This window comes from Abramis brama (assembly GCF_963993115.1).
Source record: "Abramis brama genome assembly, chromosome: 24".
Lineage (NCBI taxonomy): Eukaryota > Metazoa > Chordata > Actinopteri > Cypriniformes > Leuciscidae > Abramis > Abramis brama.
In genome coordinates this window covers 11,308,605-11,328,863 of record NC_139986.1, presented here as the reverse complement: position 1 = coordinate 11,328,863, position 20,259 = coordinate 11,308,605, and the positions used below count along the sequence as shown (strand labels likewise).

Here is a 20,259-nt window from a genome sequence, read left to right as displayed (position 1 = left end):
CAATAAGATAAATAACATGCATTTAGAAAGTAGATGGATTTAGAAACATCTGAACCATAAATGAATCATTATTTTATTTATGACTCCCATCCCTACTCAAGATGCATATGAAGATTTGTGTTTGAGATAAAGCATTTACCCTGTTTTGACGAGTTTGGACTACATTTGACCCTTTGCAAAAAAAAACCTTGGTTACTATTGCTAACTCACGCAAGCTTTACAGAACATCCTGCAAGAAAGACCAGGAGATGTTCTCTCAGTCAGCCTCATCATGCTCAGCTATTCAACCCAAACCCAGATCATTATTTCAAGTCCCTCTCCATCCTCCCTGTTAATGTAATGAGATACACTCCTGAACATTACTGGCATCCCTGAATCAATCTTTATGTCTCCAAAGAAAAGGCATTAAACTCTCCTAAACCTGCTCCCTATGAGGTTCTCTCACTGCTTTTATCTCTCTTCTTTCTCTCTGTCATTAAAGGATGTGTTTCTCAGTCAATGTACTGTCTGTTGATCTGCGATGAAGCCATGATGTTGTATTACACAGTCTTGTGCGTCTCTTTCTACATTTTTGAGTTAGCCAGTGACACTGTAACATAAAAAAGACATGGCACAAACTATGCCGGAAATTATGTTGCTGTTGTCACATCAAAATCACAGTGGTACTTCAGAAAGAGTCTTGAAAAGCAATGTTTGTATAATATTCTCTCTCTCTCTCGTTGTTTCTACTTCTTTCCTGATCTCTCGTTCTCTCTCTGGAACCATGCTGAGCAGAGGCAAAGCCAGAACCACACAAAGGTACCATTGATGAGGAGACGGGTGTAAAACAGGCCAGTCTGCCCCTCTTAAAACACAGAAAAGAAGTCATGAGGTTGCCAAATTATTCACAGGAAAGACAGAACACACTGTGTGTGTATAATTCAGCTCTGAAAGACACCGTAATTTGGAAATCTGTCACATTTCATCATCATCAGTTTCTTTTGTAAAGGATCACACATTTGCATGTTTAGTAAACGTCTAATTCACAAAATTTTAAATAATGACAGAGCCATAGTCTTGTGAGTTACGCTAAAACATATCTCTCTGATCGTGACGAAGAGTTCCCGGTTTGAGGTCCTTTCCTAATCCCATTCCTCTCTCTCCTCTCCTATCACTTCCTGTCTCTAACTCAACTGTCCTATTCAAGGGAGGAAAAAAACACTGCCATTCAAAATGCATGGTCAGTAATTTTTTTATATATATACTTAAATGAATAATGTGAATTTATAATGAATTTATATTAAAAAATATATATATTTCAAATAAATGCTGTTTTTTTTAACTTTCTATTCAAAGAACTCTGAAAAACAATGCATTACAGTTTCCACGAAAAATTAGTTTTTATAATATATATATATATATATATATATATATATATATATATATATATATATATATATATATATACACATCATATATAACATTTTAAAATAAAACAACTGATACAATAAAACTAATATTTAAAGGAGCCGTATGTAAGATTGTGGCCAAAACTGGTACTGCAATCACTTTCAAATTACTGTAGAGCGGTGTATCCCCTCCCCCTCCCCCTGACTCGAGGTTGCCAGATAGGCTGCAGGATCCAGCAGGAACGTAGGCTGCTACAAGGAGCTTTCAAGTAGAGCAGAGCTGGCAACCCGGATGCCGAAACACTACTGACTTCGTGATTGGTAGATAGGTGGAGGGTGGAGCATCAGGCCAAAACACAACATGACAACATCAACATCAGTTGAGGGCTGCAACTTCACTTTTTAAATGACAATATCCTGGCCGGACTACTGTTGTCAGTGATATAAGTATTTGAAATGAACATGATTTCTTAATGTCTAGTGACGTATCAGGGCCATTTTATGATTAATTGAAATACATTTCTTACATACAGCTCCTTTAACAATATTACTGTATATTCATTAATTTATTAAATATTAATTTACTGTATTTTTTTATTTTTTTTATTAAATAAGGCAGCCTTGGTGATTAAAAAAATAATTCTTACCAACCCCAAAGTTTTGAATGGTAGTGTAGCTAAAAAATAAAAATAATAAAAAGAATCATTTTATGCAACAATTTTTGATATCAGTACAATTTAGAATTGTTTACATTATTAATAATGTAAGTTTGTAGTTAATGTAGTTAATGTTAGTTTACATATGAACTGAGATGACCATCATTTTTGTCTGTTTGATTATACCAAAAAAAAATCTGAAACAATAAAGGGTAGCTCACTAGTTGTCAGGATATACACACTAGGCAGATATATGTATTGTGGGCACAAGGCAAACACAGGGTAAACAGAGGGTAAACTTCTCTTGAATGGAGAAGATAATAACAGTCCATTTCTCTTAAAGTGCTATTTTAAAGTCTCCTACAACAGGTTTACATGCATCAAAGGTCAAAAAACGGTTTCATTTTCTCATAATAAACATTGCACATCACCACATTTTTCAATGATTCTTTAATAACTCCATGGATGAATTTATCTCTCTAAATCCCTCCTTTCTGCGAGCTACTCTGCTCTGATTGGACAGACAGCTCAGTGTGTTTTGATTGGTATACCGCGTACAGCGTGTGTCGAAAACAAAAACGGCCATTGCCATAAGTGAACTTCAGCTCCATCCAGAGGCTTCTTACAGCTCAGTGATTGTACACTGTAAACTAAAGACAGTAACGAACGATGACATCGATTTCACCATATCAATCAGAGCGCGATTCCGAAGATGAAACATTGGAAGAACTAGTTATTCAACCCGAACCTCCATCGCAAGGATGACTTGAGCAGGACGTTTCTCTGGACAACACACTACTCAGTTTGAGGTACATTATGAGATGTTGCAACTGTAATTCCTCACCATCAGCATTAACAAGAGTATGTCCATCAACAAAACGGTGTATATATTTCTAATTTATTACGGTCAACATGTGGGAACTGTATCAATAACAGTGCATACATTAGCCAAGCTCTAACGTGAATGACTAATGTAACATAAACATTGGTAAAACAAATCTTGCTCCATCCTTTATCTTTACTCAACGTAGTAAGAACGACAGACGATCTGCATTAATAGACACATTTTTAGGTAGTAGCGGCCCACAACTAGCCTGGCTCCGCCCTCCTATGTACTTCCGCTCAATTTTTTATTTTCCTTCAGTACTCCGTCTGGGTTTGCGGTATATTCTTGGGTTTTCTCCGGACAATTTTTTGGCAGTCCAATCAGCGAACAGAGGAAGTGGCTGAGAACGATGACGTTGATGTCGTGCACTAGTTTGAGTTGCAGGGTTACGTCACGACCAAACGTTAGCGATTGGTTATGGCAGATCCAGAGTGGCTCTGGACAGATCCAAAAGTTTTAAACTTCAACAGAGTACCTGCCTTCAAGGAAGTTAATGCTTGTCAATGGAGAGTGGCCAGACTCTCTGTACAAATTAAATGTACAAGAGTCTAGTAGGACCAGGCTAGCCCACAGCTGCTTAGCAGAAGTATTTCAGTAAGATAGTGATAACGTGGTTTAGCCAGTTAGCAGGAGACCTACACAATATAAAACACAAAACAAAGTATTTTGAACACCGGTAGAAAAAAAAAAAAAAAAAAAAAAATTTATATATATATATATATATATATATATATATATATATATATATATATATATATATATATATATTTAGTCATACTTACAGGTTGTGATTCTGAGGAGCAAGTTGGTCCAAATAAACTGGGCACTGACCCATCTTTCAAACACACCTGAAGCAACCAATTAAGGTCTTCAGGATCACTTGAAAATTAACGGCAGGTGTGTTTGATTAGGGTTGGAGATGAACTGTGCAGGACAGTCGATCGGCAGGAGCAGGATTGAGCAAGCGTTTTGCAAATCCCGCATTGAACTCCCAGATTTGAGAAGCAGCCGTCAACAAAATGAATGGGAACGCAGCAAAAGTTTGGGATTATGCTGTGGTATCATGGTGAAGATTAATTTTAACCACTGATTCTTCACAGCCTCATCCTTTGGAAGTGAAAATAAACAGAATTTACTCTCACAGCGGAGAGCACAGCGTCTTGAAGACATGATATCCAAACGAACGAGCTACAGCAAGATGTCCTGTCCATGCAGAACGTAGGCGGGCATTATGCAAATGTAGTAAGTCGTCACGACTTGTGAACTTCACGAGTGTGAACTTCGTGGAAATAGATTCGAACTCCAAACGACTCATTTGAGCTGTTCAGAGTCGACTCTTTCTTTTGAGATAAACTAACTTTATTTATGATGCACTTTAGGGGCACTTTAAATATTTGTTGGATAATGACAGGTACAGCAGAGCACACACCTCAGCGGATGGCTGGCACAACAGGTGAATACTGGAGGTAGATATCCACAGAAACAAACAGGGAAACACCAAGGGAATAACTTCAGGAGAATGATCTCTGGCAACAATGGAGAACAGGTAATAGAGTCTTTCCTTGTTCAAGGCCAAACAAATACTGAGGTAGAGGTGTGTGATTTTATGTGGAGCTGATGAGGTGAGCAATTAAAGTGTGTGCAGGTGGAAGCCAAAAGGGATTCTGGGAAATGTAGTGCTGGTGACAGGAAATAGTGACAATAGTAATTTGAGTAATAATAAAATTAACTAATAAATTTAGACACTATATTTAATGAAATACACATGAAAACAGCTCTGTGGGATGATATAGAGTCAGTATTCAGGTTCAATTTCTAATGTTCACAAATCATCCACTAGACATCTGTGAAAAGACAAAATTTATCATGTATTTTCAATGTTTTGTTGTCTAAATCAACCAGACACAACAGTACTTTTATGACGGATAGATGAATGCTTGATTCTGACTCGTTAACACATGCAGAAACAGTTCCAGATTTGATTACATAATAAATAGCGCAAATTACAGATCATTTTATGAACATCATAGCCACATGAATACCACAAGTGAACATTAAAATACTGAAAGGCCCACAATCTATTATTTCTCAGATATTGAGCTTGTTCTTTTTTGTGTCAGATTATATTTGGCATCTACTCGGAAAGCAGTTGGGTTAGAGAAATCGAGAATAAACAATTGATACGAGTATCACTGTGACCTTCAATGTCTTTGTACAGAATTGTCGTGTACGATTTGGCAACTGTGGCATTGATTGGTTGCACAAGCAGGGCTTGCCCTGGTTCAAACTGTACAACCTTACAATGTTATCACAGATAGTCTGACTGCCTGGTAAAAAGATGTTTCTTTCAAACGTCTGCTGCCTCTACACAGCTAAGTTCATTCTCACTTCTTAGCTATATCGATCTCTTTTAAGATGCTCAGTTAGCTAAGTGAGTGTTGGCGTACCAAGGCCAGCAAATACGAGGGCTGAGCTCTTATCCAATGAAGACAACAAATGGATGGCCTGACACTCCCTCTCTCCGCTGGATAAGAGACAAGAGCTTCTGATTGACAAGGATACAGCTCACCATATCAACTCACTTCTTTAACTGTCAATAATAACTGTGGCTCACACACACACATTACCTGATCCATTTACAGTAGAGATGAGATGGGGAGGGAGGGCAGGGGGTGGGAACCAACCTCTGTTTCTAATCAGTCATTGAAAATCAATGTCTTCACAGTTCTTTGATACAGGCTCGCTGTGAGGGGTGCTACAGTGAGATGAGAAGTGATGGACAAAGCCACAGCAGCAAAAACAGCAAGTGAGGTGTGTGTTAGCACTCCATAGAAAATACACTGAAATGCACTATAAACCTATTTATCAACAATAAAATAAGCTTTTGTAATCCAGCATAAATGGATAATGGAATAAAAAAAAAAATTAGACTAAAGAGTGTTTGAGGAGAAAATCTGATGAGTGGCATGACATAAAGAAAGACAGAGACAGAGACAGACAGAGTGGGAGGGATACAAAAGTATAATAAATTTACTCAGCAGAGTCCGGAAACGTTTAGTTTGTTCCTCTCTGTGGGACGACACCACTGATGTTCACTCACTAATAAACAACACTCCACTTGTTTGCCTACGTTATACATTATACGTCATACATCGGGTCAGAGGTCACCCTTCCGCTAGAACTTTACTCTCTCGTGAATGCATGTGAAGCCAGTGATTATAGTTTATAAAGTTTTAAATATGGATATTTTTCTGACATAAACCAATCGCTTCGCTTCAGATGGAATTTATTAAACCACGTTGTATGGATTACTTTTATAATGCATGGATGCGCTTTTTGGAGCTTCAAAAACTCTATTCAATGCTATTACAGAGCTGGGAAGTGCCAGGATATTATTTAGTATAACTCTGATTGTGTTCGGCTGAAAGAAGAAAATCATATAAACCTAGCATGGCTTGAGGGTGAGTAAATTATGTCATCATTTTCATTTTGGAATCATCTATTCCTTTAAGGTGCTATTTCCCATTAATTTTAAGTGAACCGTGAGCACAGGTTTCCATATTTACCTTTCCAACTTCCTTAGAAAAGTGTAGCTTGGACATTCTGCTAAACATCTCCTGTTTTGTTCCACAGAAGAAACAAACTCATACTGGTTTGGAACCACATGAATTGACATTTCTGGGTAAATATTCCTTCTTCCCATGATGCCTAACTAGATATTCCAGACACAAATCTAGAAACCCTGCAACTCATCAATGGGTTTATGAAAAATATCTGGCAGAGGGAGATCTCATAAATGCTACTCTCTGTAACAACAATCAGAACATTTGGAGGAGCTGAGTCTACAGCTACTGAATCTGTACCTAATCCAAGTGTGTGTGTGTGTGTGTGTGTGTGTGTGTGTGTGTGTGTGTGTGTGTGTGTGTGTGTGTGTGTGTGTGTGTGTGTGTGTGTGTGTATGTGTGTATATGTAGGGCAGGGCTGCTGAGGGCCTCTCCACCTCTGTACCAGCAGGGCCCAAGCTAATCCCTGTCCTGAGGCCCCAGAAAGACATCACCCTCTGCCAGCCGCCTGGCCGTCTCCCTGCTGCTTCAGGAAATGAACTCCAGAAGAGCAGCCAGAAGGAGACTGGTAGACTCGAGGCCAGCGAGGAGCACCTCTGTCTGGAATGAAGAGACACAGGCATTCACCCCACCCGCTGTGACCCCAACAATGGTAAAGAATTTCTGCCACATTCTCTATGAACCAGGCCAGAGTAGCAGAGGAGACAAAGAGAGCAGGCGTGGAAGAGAGGGCAATTAAAAGGGGGGGTAAATTAGCTCCTACTTCAAAGTAGGGTCTAACCAGCACAATAGGAACTACCAGTGACATAAGTGTACTCTGATTGGCCGAACGCATGCGAAACACCAGCACCTGCCATTTAAAAAAAAAAAAAGTATATTTACTCCACGAACTAACTCCACAAACATGGAAAAAAATGATAGATGGACCTCTCAACGTTTACACTGAGGAGAAAATCCAACACAACACAACGCCATCAAAATAAAGGTCCGCCGCACCATCAAAATAAAAGTCACAATAACAAGCGCGGATTACGTCATTTCAGAGTTCCTACTGGCGGTGCGAATGCAACCAGGAAAATGGCCCTAGGGGATCCTATATTTCTCGAGGAACCACCATAGTTACTATAACTAAATTCTAAGACATACCCAGTGCGAAAGCCCCTATGACCATCACTTAACATGTTCTTTTAAGTTTGCTGATATATTAGAAGTGCTCTATTTTCATAGCGGGAAAAAATAAATACAAAGTGCTGTCATGATGCTCTAGAAGATGGTGCAGGGTGAACAGTCCTTAACCCCCAGAGGTCGACGGTATCGCCGGCGATACCAGCTCGCTTTTTTTTTATCAGTGTAAAAGAAACTCATAAATACTCTGTTGACTTTGATTTTCCATAGGAGTTTCATACATCAATCGATTCTGTTAAATGTGTATTATTTTTGTGTATACTCACAATAAAAACAAAGTGTTGTGCTTTTTGCCAAATAAAGAAAAATAAATACGAGGCGAGTTCTGCCTTCTCTCTGCCAGTGTAGTCCATTCTGAAACGCGTCCGAAAATGAGCAATAACTCAGTGAATACTCAGTCAAACAGGCATACAGACACACAGGCATGAAGCTTGAATTCTCTTCTTTTAAATGAAGTAATTTATATAAAAAACAAATATTCTCATCTTGTGAAATCTGTATTAAAAGAGAGCGATTCCAGTCGACCTCATTAGAGCTAATTCAAATGTAATGTGACACGCCCACGGAGAGCGCGCGCTATTCAAACGCAAATGGCTGAGGTAATCCGCGCAATCCTGTGAACGCCCCCATATCAGCTGAGAAAACCAAAACACAAGTTTATTCAGATCATTACTTGTTTACACCGTCTCGCAGCGCTGTGAGGAATAATGAGGAATACGAGGAATACGAGCTGAGGAATACTAGTAAGTTTTTTTTCCTTCTCGGGTTTCTGTTTATGAATGAATGAACGGCATAGATGCGCGCTGTTTACCACAGCTGGCAAAAAACAATATTACGTGACAGTTCTCCATTATGGATGCGAGCGCTCTAAAAAAAAGCACTAAAAGACTTTCAAACTTTCACAGAGACCTCAAAACAGAAAGTACAAATCCTTTCTTTAAAACGAATTTCGTTTTGTATCAATTGTATCTTAATTTTAATAATTTTTTCATTAACAAATTTCCTGGATTTAAAGTAAATATAGGCTAGCAATCACAACATAAGCAAGGTGCTTGAACTGGAGATCATCATGAACCAGACCGTAGCCTACTCGCCTCACATGTCTAAAAAATGTGAAATATATTTACAGAAAGCTGGTTCTAAACAAAACCATCCAAAACAAAAAACTATGTAGCCTAATAAATGTGCATTTCTCCGGTGTGTTCACTAGCCTACTGCGAAGATTGCGAGTCAATAGCCTATCGTCAACTTCATCTTTGCCAGAAGTTAAATTTAAATTGCGTGTGTGAATGAATGATGATGTTTTAGCAAACTGTATTGCTATACTGAGATGAGTAAAAATCGACTGAAATATGTTGAAATAAAATGTAGGCTATTTGTATAAGCAACGTATTAAACTGCAAATTAACAATATGCCCTAATATTTCATGAAAACAACGTTACAGTCAGGCGAAATATGAAAGACAACATCTTGTTGACTAGATTTGGGTACAGTTTTTACTGTAGAATATACTGCCACGTCAAATAAGCTTTTGTTTAGCAATTTCTATATATAAAATTCTATTTTTGTCAAAAATAAAGTCATCAACTAAGATGTTATCTGTTCCAATGTTGACTAAATTCAAACTAATGAATACATAGATAAAATGTAGGCCTATAATCATTTTTTTTTTACAAAGAAAGAGTACACTTGAAATATTGTTGAAATTGTAATTATTGTTGTAATTGTAACCTTTTTAATAAAATAGCAAAACATATTTACAAGATAGATGTAAGCAAAATCTTAAATGGTCAATATAAGTCTTCTTCTAAATATATCTTTTGTCCTTGCATTGTGGCTCAGTCAGTTTCACACCTGAGGTGTTCTCAGGTGTAAACCACTCCTCGTTCACGCCCCCCTCGCATATTGGCTTTCCAAGCAAAACCTGTTTTACATCAATTTAAATCAATGTATGGTTTTATGTGAACGATAAAGCAAGACTATTTTCACATAATTTTGAAGAAAAAACTCTAGGCGAGGACATCCATTAGTCAAAAGTCTTATTGACACATATTTACTATGTGTTTTGTGGCCTTATTTCAGAAATTTTAGTTTTTAGTTTTTTCAATATCCATGCATAAACATTATTCTCTCAAAAATGAAAACATGTACATACACATGGCTCGCATATTATTGTAGCCCTGTTTGTGCTTTATAGAGTGAATTTACACCTTTGCCATTAATATGTTTATAAGCAACTGAAAAAAGCACAAATGTCAGGGCATGTCAGAACATCTCAAGGGCCCCAAAAACAGCCCAGACCCCAGAGGGTTAACTCAATCTGTTTGCAATCACATTGTTCTCTTTAGGGTACAGCTGATTGGTTCCTGCCTAATCAGTAGCCAATTAACTCACTGATGAACTTTTAAATACTTGGTCAGCATTTGCTTTAGCAGTTGCAGTGCGCTTTCAGAAACCCTCCACCTTCCCCAGCTCCACCCATACAGATCTGCTATGGGTAACTCATGTATGAAATATGGTACAGAAGCAGCATGTCTAACTTGTTCACAGCAGCGTGTCATGTATGTATTGGCAGTAGTGAGTCCTGTACTTGATCTGCAGCAGCAGCAGCAACAACCAACAGCAGCATCAATAACAGCAGCAAAAGTGTACTATATCCGTATTCCGCAAAGACCAAGAAAATGTTGTTACATGAAACATGAAAATATGATCTGTAAAATCATTGCACGTAACAGATAGACTTGTCATATATCGTTGAAAAGGTCTCAACGAGGACAATACAAAATGCATATTTGTTTCAGTTAGAGACAAAACTTTAGCAAGTATTTATATGAAATGGTGCCGCTGATGCACATGTAAACACAAGATGCTTTTGTGCCACGTAACAATAATAAACCAATAGTAAACCATAGTAGATCAGATAGATAGTGATAGGGTAGAGAACAATTAGACAATGTTTTACAGCTGGTGCGTGCTTGGATTGGTTTGATCGCTCAGTTTGACAAGTCTTGATCTACCACGCGCCATAGAATCAGAGCGCATAGTTGAAACAGCGCTGGAAGACCATCACTCAACCAGAATATTAATATTACTTGTTGTTTATTCTATGTACTTTTATTGTGGAGTTTACACAAGTAGTTCTTATGTTCAGTAAAATCACTAGCTTGGAGGGTTTTTTGGACCCTTCATTAATGTTTCGAAATGAACGGCAAGCCTACCTAATCCACTGCATGGCTTGAAGACATAAATACATTTAGAATACGTAACTATTGTGTGTGTGCTCGCTATAATAGCTTTGTATAGTTTGATCAGTGGACTCTATAAAGGCCGATCAGATCGCCTTTATAGATCAGAAGGCTCGCGAGACAATTTTTCTATGCACAGCTAAAATTGCTTCACTACATTCACCGGTCTAGCAGTTCTACCAGATTTCTGAAAAGGACAATAAATTTGCAACGTCATAAGAATCCGCTTAGGGGTAAAACAAAGTTCAAAATACGTGACCAGAGATATACTGTTAGTGAACATACGACACTGCCCACTCTTCTGAGAGCGGCGTTTAGATGAGTATGTAAATATGTGCTGCGCACTCTCCTCTCAATAACAAAATAAACATAACAAAACTGAGAAAACAGCAAGCAATTTAATAAAGCATAAGAAAAGCATCTGATCATAGCAACGTGGATATGTTTGCACGAGCTCTGCAATTCGGCACTCTAGTAAAGTCATGTCACATTTATTCATATAGCACTTTATACAATAGATTGCTTAAAATCAGGCAGCTTTGCCGTATTATACATGAAAAATAGTGTCAGTGTCTTGTTTCATCAGAAGTCCAGTTCTCCAGTGCGTTCATGTTTTCACTCATGGGTCATGTCTGACTACGATGGACTGAACAGGAGAAATTAACCCGTAAAAGATTTCCACATGAAAGAAGGTGGAGCTTCCGCGCACACCTACCTATTACATAATCGCCACGGACCAATGGTAGTGCAAAGGTGTTTACCAGCTATAGCAAACTTTTTTTCGGAAAGCAAAAAAAAAAAAGAAGCTTTTTCGCTTTGGCAAGCTATTTTGAACTTCTTTTTGGCCTGATTTTGTTCTAAATGACATCACATCAGTTTGTTCATTGATTTCGCTTGAATTATATCGGGGTCTTTATCTAATGATGACCTTGCTTAATCGACTATTGATTTGATATTGAGTTTATCTATATTGATATTGAGTTTTATCGATTCAATTATTATGGACAGTTAATTGATCACCGATTAATCGTTATCATCCCTAGGCAGTTGCATACTGACCCACAACCACCCACAACACCCTAGTGGCCACCCTGAAAACACCTTGGCAACCACTCACAAAACCCCAAGACCTCAAAGAAACTGCAACTGCATGCTAACAACTACTCAGAACACCTTTACAACAACACAGTAACACCCTGGTAACCACTCACAAAACCCTAAAGAGCATCTTGAAAACATCTGTATCCTAAAAACCACTAACCAACGCCTTAGCAACCAACCCAAACACCCTGGAAACCATACCTAAGCACTAACAACCACTTAGAACCCATTTACAACTGCATAGCAACTCCCTGACAACCACACACAACATCCTAGCAAGCATATTTACATCCTTGCAACCAATGCCCAAACAGCCACCCAAAACACCCTGGCAACCATATCCAAGCAGTAAAAACCACTCAGAACATCTTTACAGCCACATAACATCACCCTGGCAACCACCCACAACACCATAGCATCATTGTGATAGGTTTTGCACCACTCACTTTTCTTCAGTAAACGGGGGAAAAAAATTGTTCTGTTAAAACTTCCCACTATGCACAGTCAACAAATCTACAAATAAATAAAACTCTGAACAAACAAAATAAAAGTGAATCACTGTGAAGAAATCTGAGCAAGCATTGTCCTAATATCAGTGCTTTATATGTGCTACAAAAATGCTGAGATCAACAGCGTAGAAATGTTTGCACTGATGTTTACTAGTTTCTGAGAAAGAGAGAGGAGGGTGGTGGGCGCATGAGGGTGGTGGGCGCATGAGGGAGGTGGAGACCAGCAGGACAGAGTGTCGAAACAGTTGATTATGAGTCCCATCAAGTGATCAATGATTTCATTAATAAGACGAATCATACAGCTGTCACCACGCTGACACCAGTGTGAGAAATGATCCCGTAGCACATTTACCAAACCCTTCCTCTCGGGAATTCCAGAATTACCCCCATACGCACAAATCCACACGTCCATTCAATAATTTCCCGTTAGTGTAACAGCCCAGCACCAAACGGAGAAAAGAGGGGGGAAGGTCGGACGGGACAGAAAAATGAAAGGAGCGTCAGGATAAACGGTTCTTACAGGGAGAGAGACAGGAAGAGGAAAGGAGAAAATCCATTTTGAGCCCCCATTTTCAATTAGGCTCCACAAGCTGTTATCACAGGTGTTACAGAATAGGCCCGAGCGAGGGAGAGTGGCTGCTATCCGCCTGCTGAAATGAACCCTTATCTGCACGCCACAAAGATGGGCCGGGACAGACTATCTGTAAATTACTTTCTGGCCGCGCTGCTAACAGGAACTTTATTTCTGTCAGATGACATTCGCCTCTATTTGCTGCTGATCATTTAAATAGCTACCTAAAAAGAGGGACGTCACCTCTGCCTCTCTCTTTCTGTTCACTCTGGCTCTCCTTTCATCCTTTTTATTATTTATTATGTTTAATAGTTTAATGAAATACTTATAAGCATATAACATTAAAATTTATGTTAACATTTTACATATTTTATTAAATATTTAAAAATTATATGTATAAAAATAAATAAAGTTTTATTACATTTTTGGTTAGTACTCGCCATGTTTTGCACTAGATTCAATGTAGTTGTTTTTTTATAAGTACCTAATAAGTATTTTTATAGTATAGTTTAGCTACTTTAAATTATTAGTGGCCAAGTTGACAAGTTTCAAAGAGGCTTCCCCGACACGGTTTACAGTGAATGCATCTCAAGTCAGTGAAAACGCAAGTTCAAACAATTTTCCTGACAACCTTCCAAAGTCTTCTCTCCTTTTTTCCTCTGTTTGTCCTTACTTTCTTACTTCCCTCCCTCAGTTATTCATGCTTCCTTCATTTTCGTTCATTTCATCACTGCCATTTCATGGCATCCATGAAAATAAACCAACAATCCTGAAACTATTTTGCACTCTCATTCTTTCTGTCTCTCTCTCTCTCTCTCTCTCTCTCTCTCTGAATGGCAGGTGCCTTTTTGCCCCTTTCTAATTAACAAATTATCCCATGACGACCGAGTTTATTCAGCTGAAGCGCACAGACATCGCTCTCTCTCTCTCTTTCTTTTTCTCTTTCTCACTCTCCCTCTCACGGTCCAGGCAGCAACAATAGAATCAGAGGACTTTGTGGTCCACCTGCCTAGCAAATGATGTGAGTTGAGGAGGAGGGAAGCCCCATTCCCTTCACCCCTTCCAAAGAGGACCAATCAGGCCATTGTGGTGGCACAGTCGGTTCCTTTGAGCTGTCAGGCCAGGGGAGCCGGTCCACAGATGAATGCTTTGCAGGCCTGCGCCAGTCTTTATCTAACCATGTGGGAATGCTCCCCACCAAGCCTGCACAATTACACACTGCGGCTAAACTTTTTCACTAACTTTAAGGCCATGTGGTGAGAGAAATAGGAGAGGAAGAAAAGTATTAGGGTGAAGGAGAAGGAAATTGGAAAAGAGAAATTTTCATCATATATTCTTGTAGCTCAATAGTTAAAGCATAGTGCTAGCAACAGCAAGGTTATGGTTTTGATTCCACCTGGTACTAAGTAACTGTGGCTATTTCAGAGCTACAATTATGAATAATATTTTGGCCAATTTATGATTTATAAATTTGTCATTAATCACAACTAACATGATTTGCCACAAAATAATGGTACGATTAATTAATTACATTTTAAAATGAATTCACATGCCTAAAAAAATGTTTTAACTATAAATCTTCCATTTATTTAATATACTACAGTGATCAGATCAAACACCTGTATTTATTTACTCCCTATCTACTCTATCTCAAAATCATTTATCTTAACAAGCTTGTATTTCATCCTTTTTCTAAACTCCAACTCTCCATATTCTCACTGTGTTATTTGGGGTTTCCCCTTCTGCACATCCTCCAGACGTGCCAGGACTGATCTAGGATCAGTTTCAGCATTTATCTAGAGGTAAAAGGTTAATGTTGCAGCTCTACCGGCCAATCCTGGGTCTGTCAAAAAAGGGGGGCAATTGGCCACTGACATTGTTGGGCTGCTCACAATTGCCTTTTGTTAGTCTTGGGGGGGTGGCCTGGGCGACACAGGTTAAAGTTGACGGGGGTTTAGGTTACATCAGATAAGAGGTTATGAGTATTGGGAGACCAGGAGAATGTTGGGTAATTATAACCACACCAGGAATGTGTAAGCTATCTTATGGCTGAGGTAAGGCCCTTCGGGAAGCAGGTCTGTTGTGATTGTTGGCCCATTATGGTCTGTTGAGAGCTTGTGGTCAGAACTGCTTATTGGAATCAGAGCTTATGAAAAAACTATGAAAAACTTGCCTACTGTCAGAATGTCAATTTAGTTAAATTTTCCACAACTTGCCTTGAAGACAAGTTCTACAAACAGTTTACTCTGTAATCATGCAAACAAGTCATAAAGCATGCCTTATCAAGATTGTCTCTAAAGGTATCTGAAAATGTCACACTAATGCTGAATCAGAAATGCTTTTGCGTATCAGAAACATAAAACACTCTGGACGAAAGACAATTTCATCTTTTTCATCGTTTTTGTGAAACATAAAACTTGAGTCCCATGGAGTGTCAAGGGTGATTGTATTCATTTAAAAGTGATCCCCCGCGTGTCTCCCCTGAGTGTGGGATTGAACCCCGGCCAGATGATCACTGCAGCAAACTTTCCAAGACAAACCTTATGTTGTTCAGAGAAGTAATTACCCTTGCATTACAGAGAAAAATCCACAATCAGTAAGCTAAATTACATCCATGCTTTTTCCACAACAGTAAAGCTGTATCCCCCATCTCATTCCCAACTCTTAGCCCCCCTCTTCTAATTAATGAAAGAGAGCTGGCCATCTGGGAATGACTAACAGTGAGAAAGAGAGAGATGGAGAGGGAGCTCCTAAGAGCAATTAACGATGCCCTCCTTCACAAAAAAAGGAAATTCTTTTTCTTTCTTCTTTTGACTTCATGCCATATTACCAGAGGCTGTCATGTGGAGTGGTACAAACCCAGACCACTCATAAACCAAGACACACACCCGCACACCATTTGTGTGATTTTTTTTTTTTGTGTAGAGAAGGAGAGTGTTTATCACAACATTGATATAAAGCAAAACGCTAATACCATTTTAAGATAGTTGTATGTGATTATTAGCTAATCCAGGCTTTCTTGCAGGCCCAAGCTAGTAATTTAAAGTCATTCTCTGGCCAAAGCTGGTTTAAATGTATGATCAACTATCTATCAGGTGATAGACCTGGTTTGACCTGGTAGGACCCTCTTGGTCAAGCTGATTAGAGTTTGTAGACTACTTTCAACCTGTAAAAACAAGGTCCAAAATTCTGGCCAGTTGATAATACCTAGAATATCAAAATCAACTGCTGGCATTAGATCCTTTTCATATTTAGCACCTAAACTCTGGAACAGTCAATTTAAATCTAGACTAAAACACATCTCTTTAACCTGGCATACATGTAACTGTCACCATTATCTTCAGTTCATGCCTTCCTTTGTTGATTTTCCCGCTTCAATCTATCACCATGGACACTAACACCATTCATCACAGCTGTTCGTCCTTTTAGTCAATCATTACAGTGTATTTAAGTTCCTCTCTCAGTTCTGTTGTTTGTCGGTTGTTGTTTGTGTTGTGTTTGACACTCTACGCCAGTTTACCTGCTATCTGATTAAACTTTGTACATATTTGTTAATCCTGTCTTCCGTCATCTTCATCGTGTGACAGAACAACCGACCAAAATGGATTACGCCGCTAAATTTGCGGCTTTTTATTATTTTCAGAGGAGTTTTTCTGTCTCGTCATCACCAGCCCCTTCGATGATGAGACCCTGAAGTCACTGTTCTGGATCAGGGCAAATTACCATCACCACGTTGACCTCCCAGACACCACCGGATTAAGCAGTCCTCCAGCCCCACCGCTGCCGGATGTTTACAGCTCTGTGCCGTCTCTGTGGAAGCCCTGCTATGATGTCGAGCAGCAGGTTGTGTTACCACCATGAGCGTCAGTGTGAGAGGATCCTGCGGCTCCGTCTCCGGCCTCGGATCTCTTCGCTCCATCTCTGCCCGTCGACCTGTGGGCTCCGCCTTGGCTCCTTCCACCTTTGGCTCCACCGGAGACCCTCGGACTTGCGGCCCCACCAGGTTCCCTTGTCCTGCCGCCTTCCCCTTGGTCATTCGTCAAACCTCTTCCGCTACGGACTTGTAAGCCGTCCACTGCACTCGGTCTCTCCACCTCTACAGCTGCAGCGGGTTCCTCTTCACCTCGGCGTTGTCTCTGTCCTCCGTCACACCGGCTCCACCTCAGCCCTCGGGTACTCTGGCTCCGCCTTTGACATTAGTCACGGCGGCATTGCCTTGGTCTCCAGTGCCAGTGATGTTGCTCGATTCCATCGGCTCTCCCTCTGCACCTGTGGATCCATCAGCCTCGTCTCCGTCGGTCTTCCCCCAGTTGTTCTTAGCCTCCATACCATCTTGGCTCCTCCCTCCCTCCCTCTACTCCTCCGTGCGCTGTCGGCACTGGCAAGCTCTGGGTCTGTGCCACTGGGACATTTCATTGTCGCTCCCAGGGTCTTGTCATCCTCCTCCCATCACCATCCCTTCGCCTCATCCTGCCATCATCCCTCCTCTTCTGCCTCTCACCATCCCTTTGCCATCACCTCGCCCACCTCCAAAGCCCCCTCTGGCCCTTCCTATGTTGTTCTGTTACGGCGTGAGATTGCGCCTTGCCAGAGGGGGGAGCACTGTCTCCATTATCTTCAGTTCATGCCTTCCTTTCTTGATTTTCCCGCTACAATCTATCACCATGGACACTAACACCATTCATCACATCAGTAGTGGGAATGCCTACTAGCGACCTCACTGCCAGTCACTGACGACAAGTAGTGAGAAAGTGGCTGATCGTGTGAATGCAGCATAACAGGTGAGCTACCAAACAAGTTAGAAAAAGCTTGTTATGTGATGCAAAAGTCAAAATGTATTAGTTTACAAATCATGCACTATTGTAAAATTAGAAATTAGAACACTTAAAGGGAAATCATGTAATTTATATGCTGCTAGTATCACCAAACAGAATTGCAAAAATAATGACTGTTTTCAAACAAGTCTGCTATTGGTCACTAAAAGGACAGCCCTGCCCTCAACTCACATAATTGGTTTAGCTGTTGCTGTGCCAAGCTAGTTGAGAAACAAACAGCAATGTTTCATAGTGCTACAAGCCACAGCTTTTACACATTTGGGAGAAATCATTACAGTTTTTGGGGATAGTATTTTAATAAATAAAAAATTAATTAACAAAGAAAATATACACACTGTATTTACAGTGTGTAGATTTTCTATTCCCTTTATTTGTAAAAAAAATTAAAATTAAAAAATTAAAATAAAAAACAAATCGGGGGGAAAATCGATCAGTGAAGATCTTCTTAAGTCTTCCAAATTTTAACATCCAAGAAATTGTACACTTCACCTTTAAATTAAAAAAGGCAGAATGAATGGAGAATAGAAGTTTGAGCCTGACAAGTAATTAGAAGAGAAGGTTGAAGTTGAAGTGTTGAAGCTATACCATTGGAGGTTGTGCTGGAGGCCACAGCCTTCTCACTGATGTCGGCACGGGTGGATGCGCTCTTGGTGGCTACAATGGTCTCCACTCTCTTCTTCTTCTCTGCTGCAGAACTGGTCTGGGACTGGGTTTCCATGACAACTGTGCATTCCTCAGTACCTCATCAAGACAGGATACCTGCAGGGTAACAAGTGAGGAGAAGGTCGGAGGTCAGTGGTCAGAGAAATTTTATTTTTAAATCAACAACAATAAACCTCATTAACAAATAACACACAATTAATAACAATCAATGAATTAGTCCTTACACTGAAAATGACTGTGTTTTCCCAAATTTCCAACTCCATACAGAAACCATAAAAAAAAAACATTTCCTTTAAATGTAAAAAAAAAAAAAAAAAAAAAAAATTAAACCTAAAATATTATTAGTCTCTGTCTATCCATCTGAATTAAACTGCTGTAATTATCAAAAAAATAATAATAATAATTCTAATTGTTTTCTAAGTAACATGAGTATGTTTTTATATGAATATGAAAGTAGCTTTCTGGGATTTACAACACTGCTGTTCAAGTTTGATGTGCTTCAATCTCCAGAGGAGAGGTGTAGCCACGATGAATGAGGAGGGGGGTACAGACAAATTAATTTTGTTTGTTTAGGGATTTTTTTCCCTCAACCACTCAACACAACATCTGTTAACAACCATGCAGTTATCAAGAGTTTGGGTTTCATTTTGTATATATATGCAGGGATTTTACGAAGACCTGCGAAGACCTTGTCAACTAGACAGCCCTCTGCAGAGAACCTCAACGAAGACCACAAGAGCCACAAAAGTCCTCTGCACAGACCCCTATGACCAGCTTCAACTGATGTATCTGATGAGCTGGATTAAATATTTTGAATGATATCAATCCACAATCTGACTTGTGATGCAGCCTGGAATCATGATCACACCATTGTTTTTGTTTTGTTTTGACAGAGGAGAACTGGTCCCCTGACAGAGCCTGGTTTCTCCCAAGGTTTTTTTTTTCTCCATTCTGTCACCTGATGGTGTTTGGGTTCCTTACAACTGTCGCCTCTGCTTGCTTAGTTGGGGACACTTAAAAAGCAGTAATATTATTGACTTGACTGCACTGACACTATCGGATAAGAACTGAACTGAGCTGGATGATGACATCACTGCTTTATAGCTAAAGTGAACTCAATCCATAATTGAGAAACTTTACACAGTTTTTGAACCAAACTGAATCAACACTGAACTGCCTTCCACTGAATAATGACACTATTGTCTTTTTAGAGCTGCTTAACTGCAGAATTTAATTGATCATTATTTTCCCGTTTATAACTGTAAAGCTAGTTTGAAACTATCTGTATTGTATAAAGCACTATGCCAATGCAGGTGACTTGACGTGTGTGTGTGTGTGTGTGTGTGTGTGTGTGTGTGTGTGTGTGTGTGTGTGTGTGTGTGTGTGTGTGTGTGTGTGTGTGTGTGTGTGTGTGTGTGTGTGTGTGTGTGTGTGTGTGTGTGTGTGTGTGTGTGTGTGTGTGTGTGTGTGTGTGTGTGTGTCTCTGTCTCTGTGTGGAATGGTTTCAAACTACAGTAGCTCTCAGTGTCAAGTCAAGTCACCTTTATTTATATAGTGCTTTTTACAATATGGATTGTTTCAAAGCAGCTTTACAGAGATAACAGGAAAATAATGCAACAAAGTTTGTTTCCAGAAGAAAATAGCGTCATAGTCCAG

The 20,259-nt window shown here is 39.5% G+C and overlaps 1 protein-coding gene and 1 long non-coding RNA gene across 2 annotated transcripts in view; one reads left to right on the top strand and one right to left on the bottom strand.

Annotated features, from left to right (window-relative positions):
* The window catches only part of gli3 (GLI family zinc finger 3), a 185,906-nt gene that overhangs the window by 136,516 nt on the left and 29,131 nt on the right, over positions 1 to 20,259 (bottom strand). The window contains exon 2 of the mRNA XM_084103079.1: positions 18,526 to 18,699. Coding sequence (XP_083959205.1) covers positions 18,526 to 18,658 — 133 coding nt within the window. The 5' untranslated portion in view covers positions 18,659 to 18,699. The remainder of the gene's footprint in view (positions 1 to 18,525; positions 18,700 to 20,259) is intronic.
* Positions 6,276 to 7,036, top strand: LOC311075576. Its single transcript, XR_014604522.1, has 3 exons — positions 6,276 to 6,391; positions 6,564 to 6,612; positions 6,905 to 7,036. It is a non-coding gene; the product is annotated as an uncharacterized lncRNA (long non-coding RNA).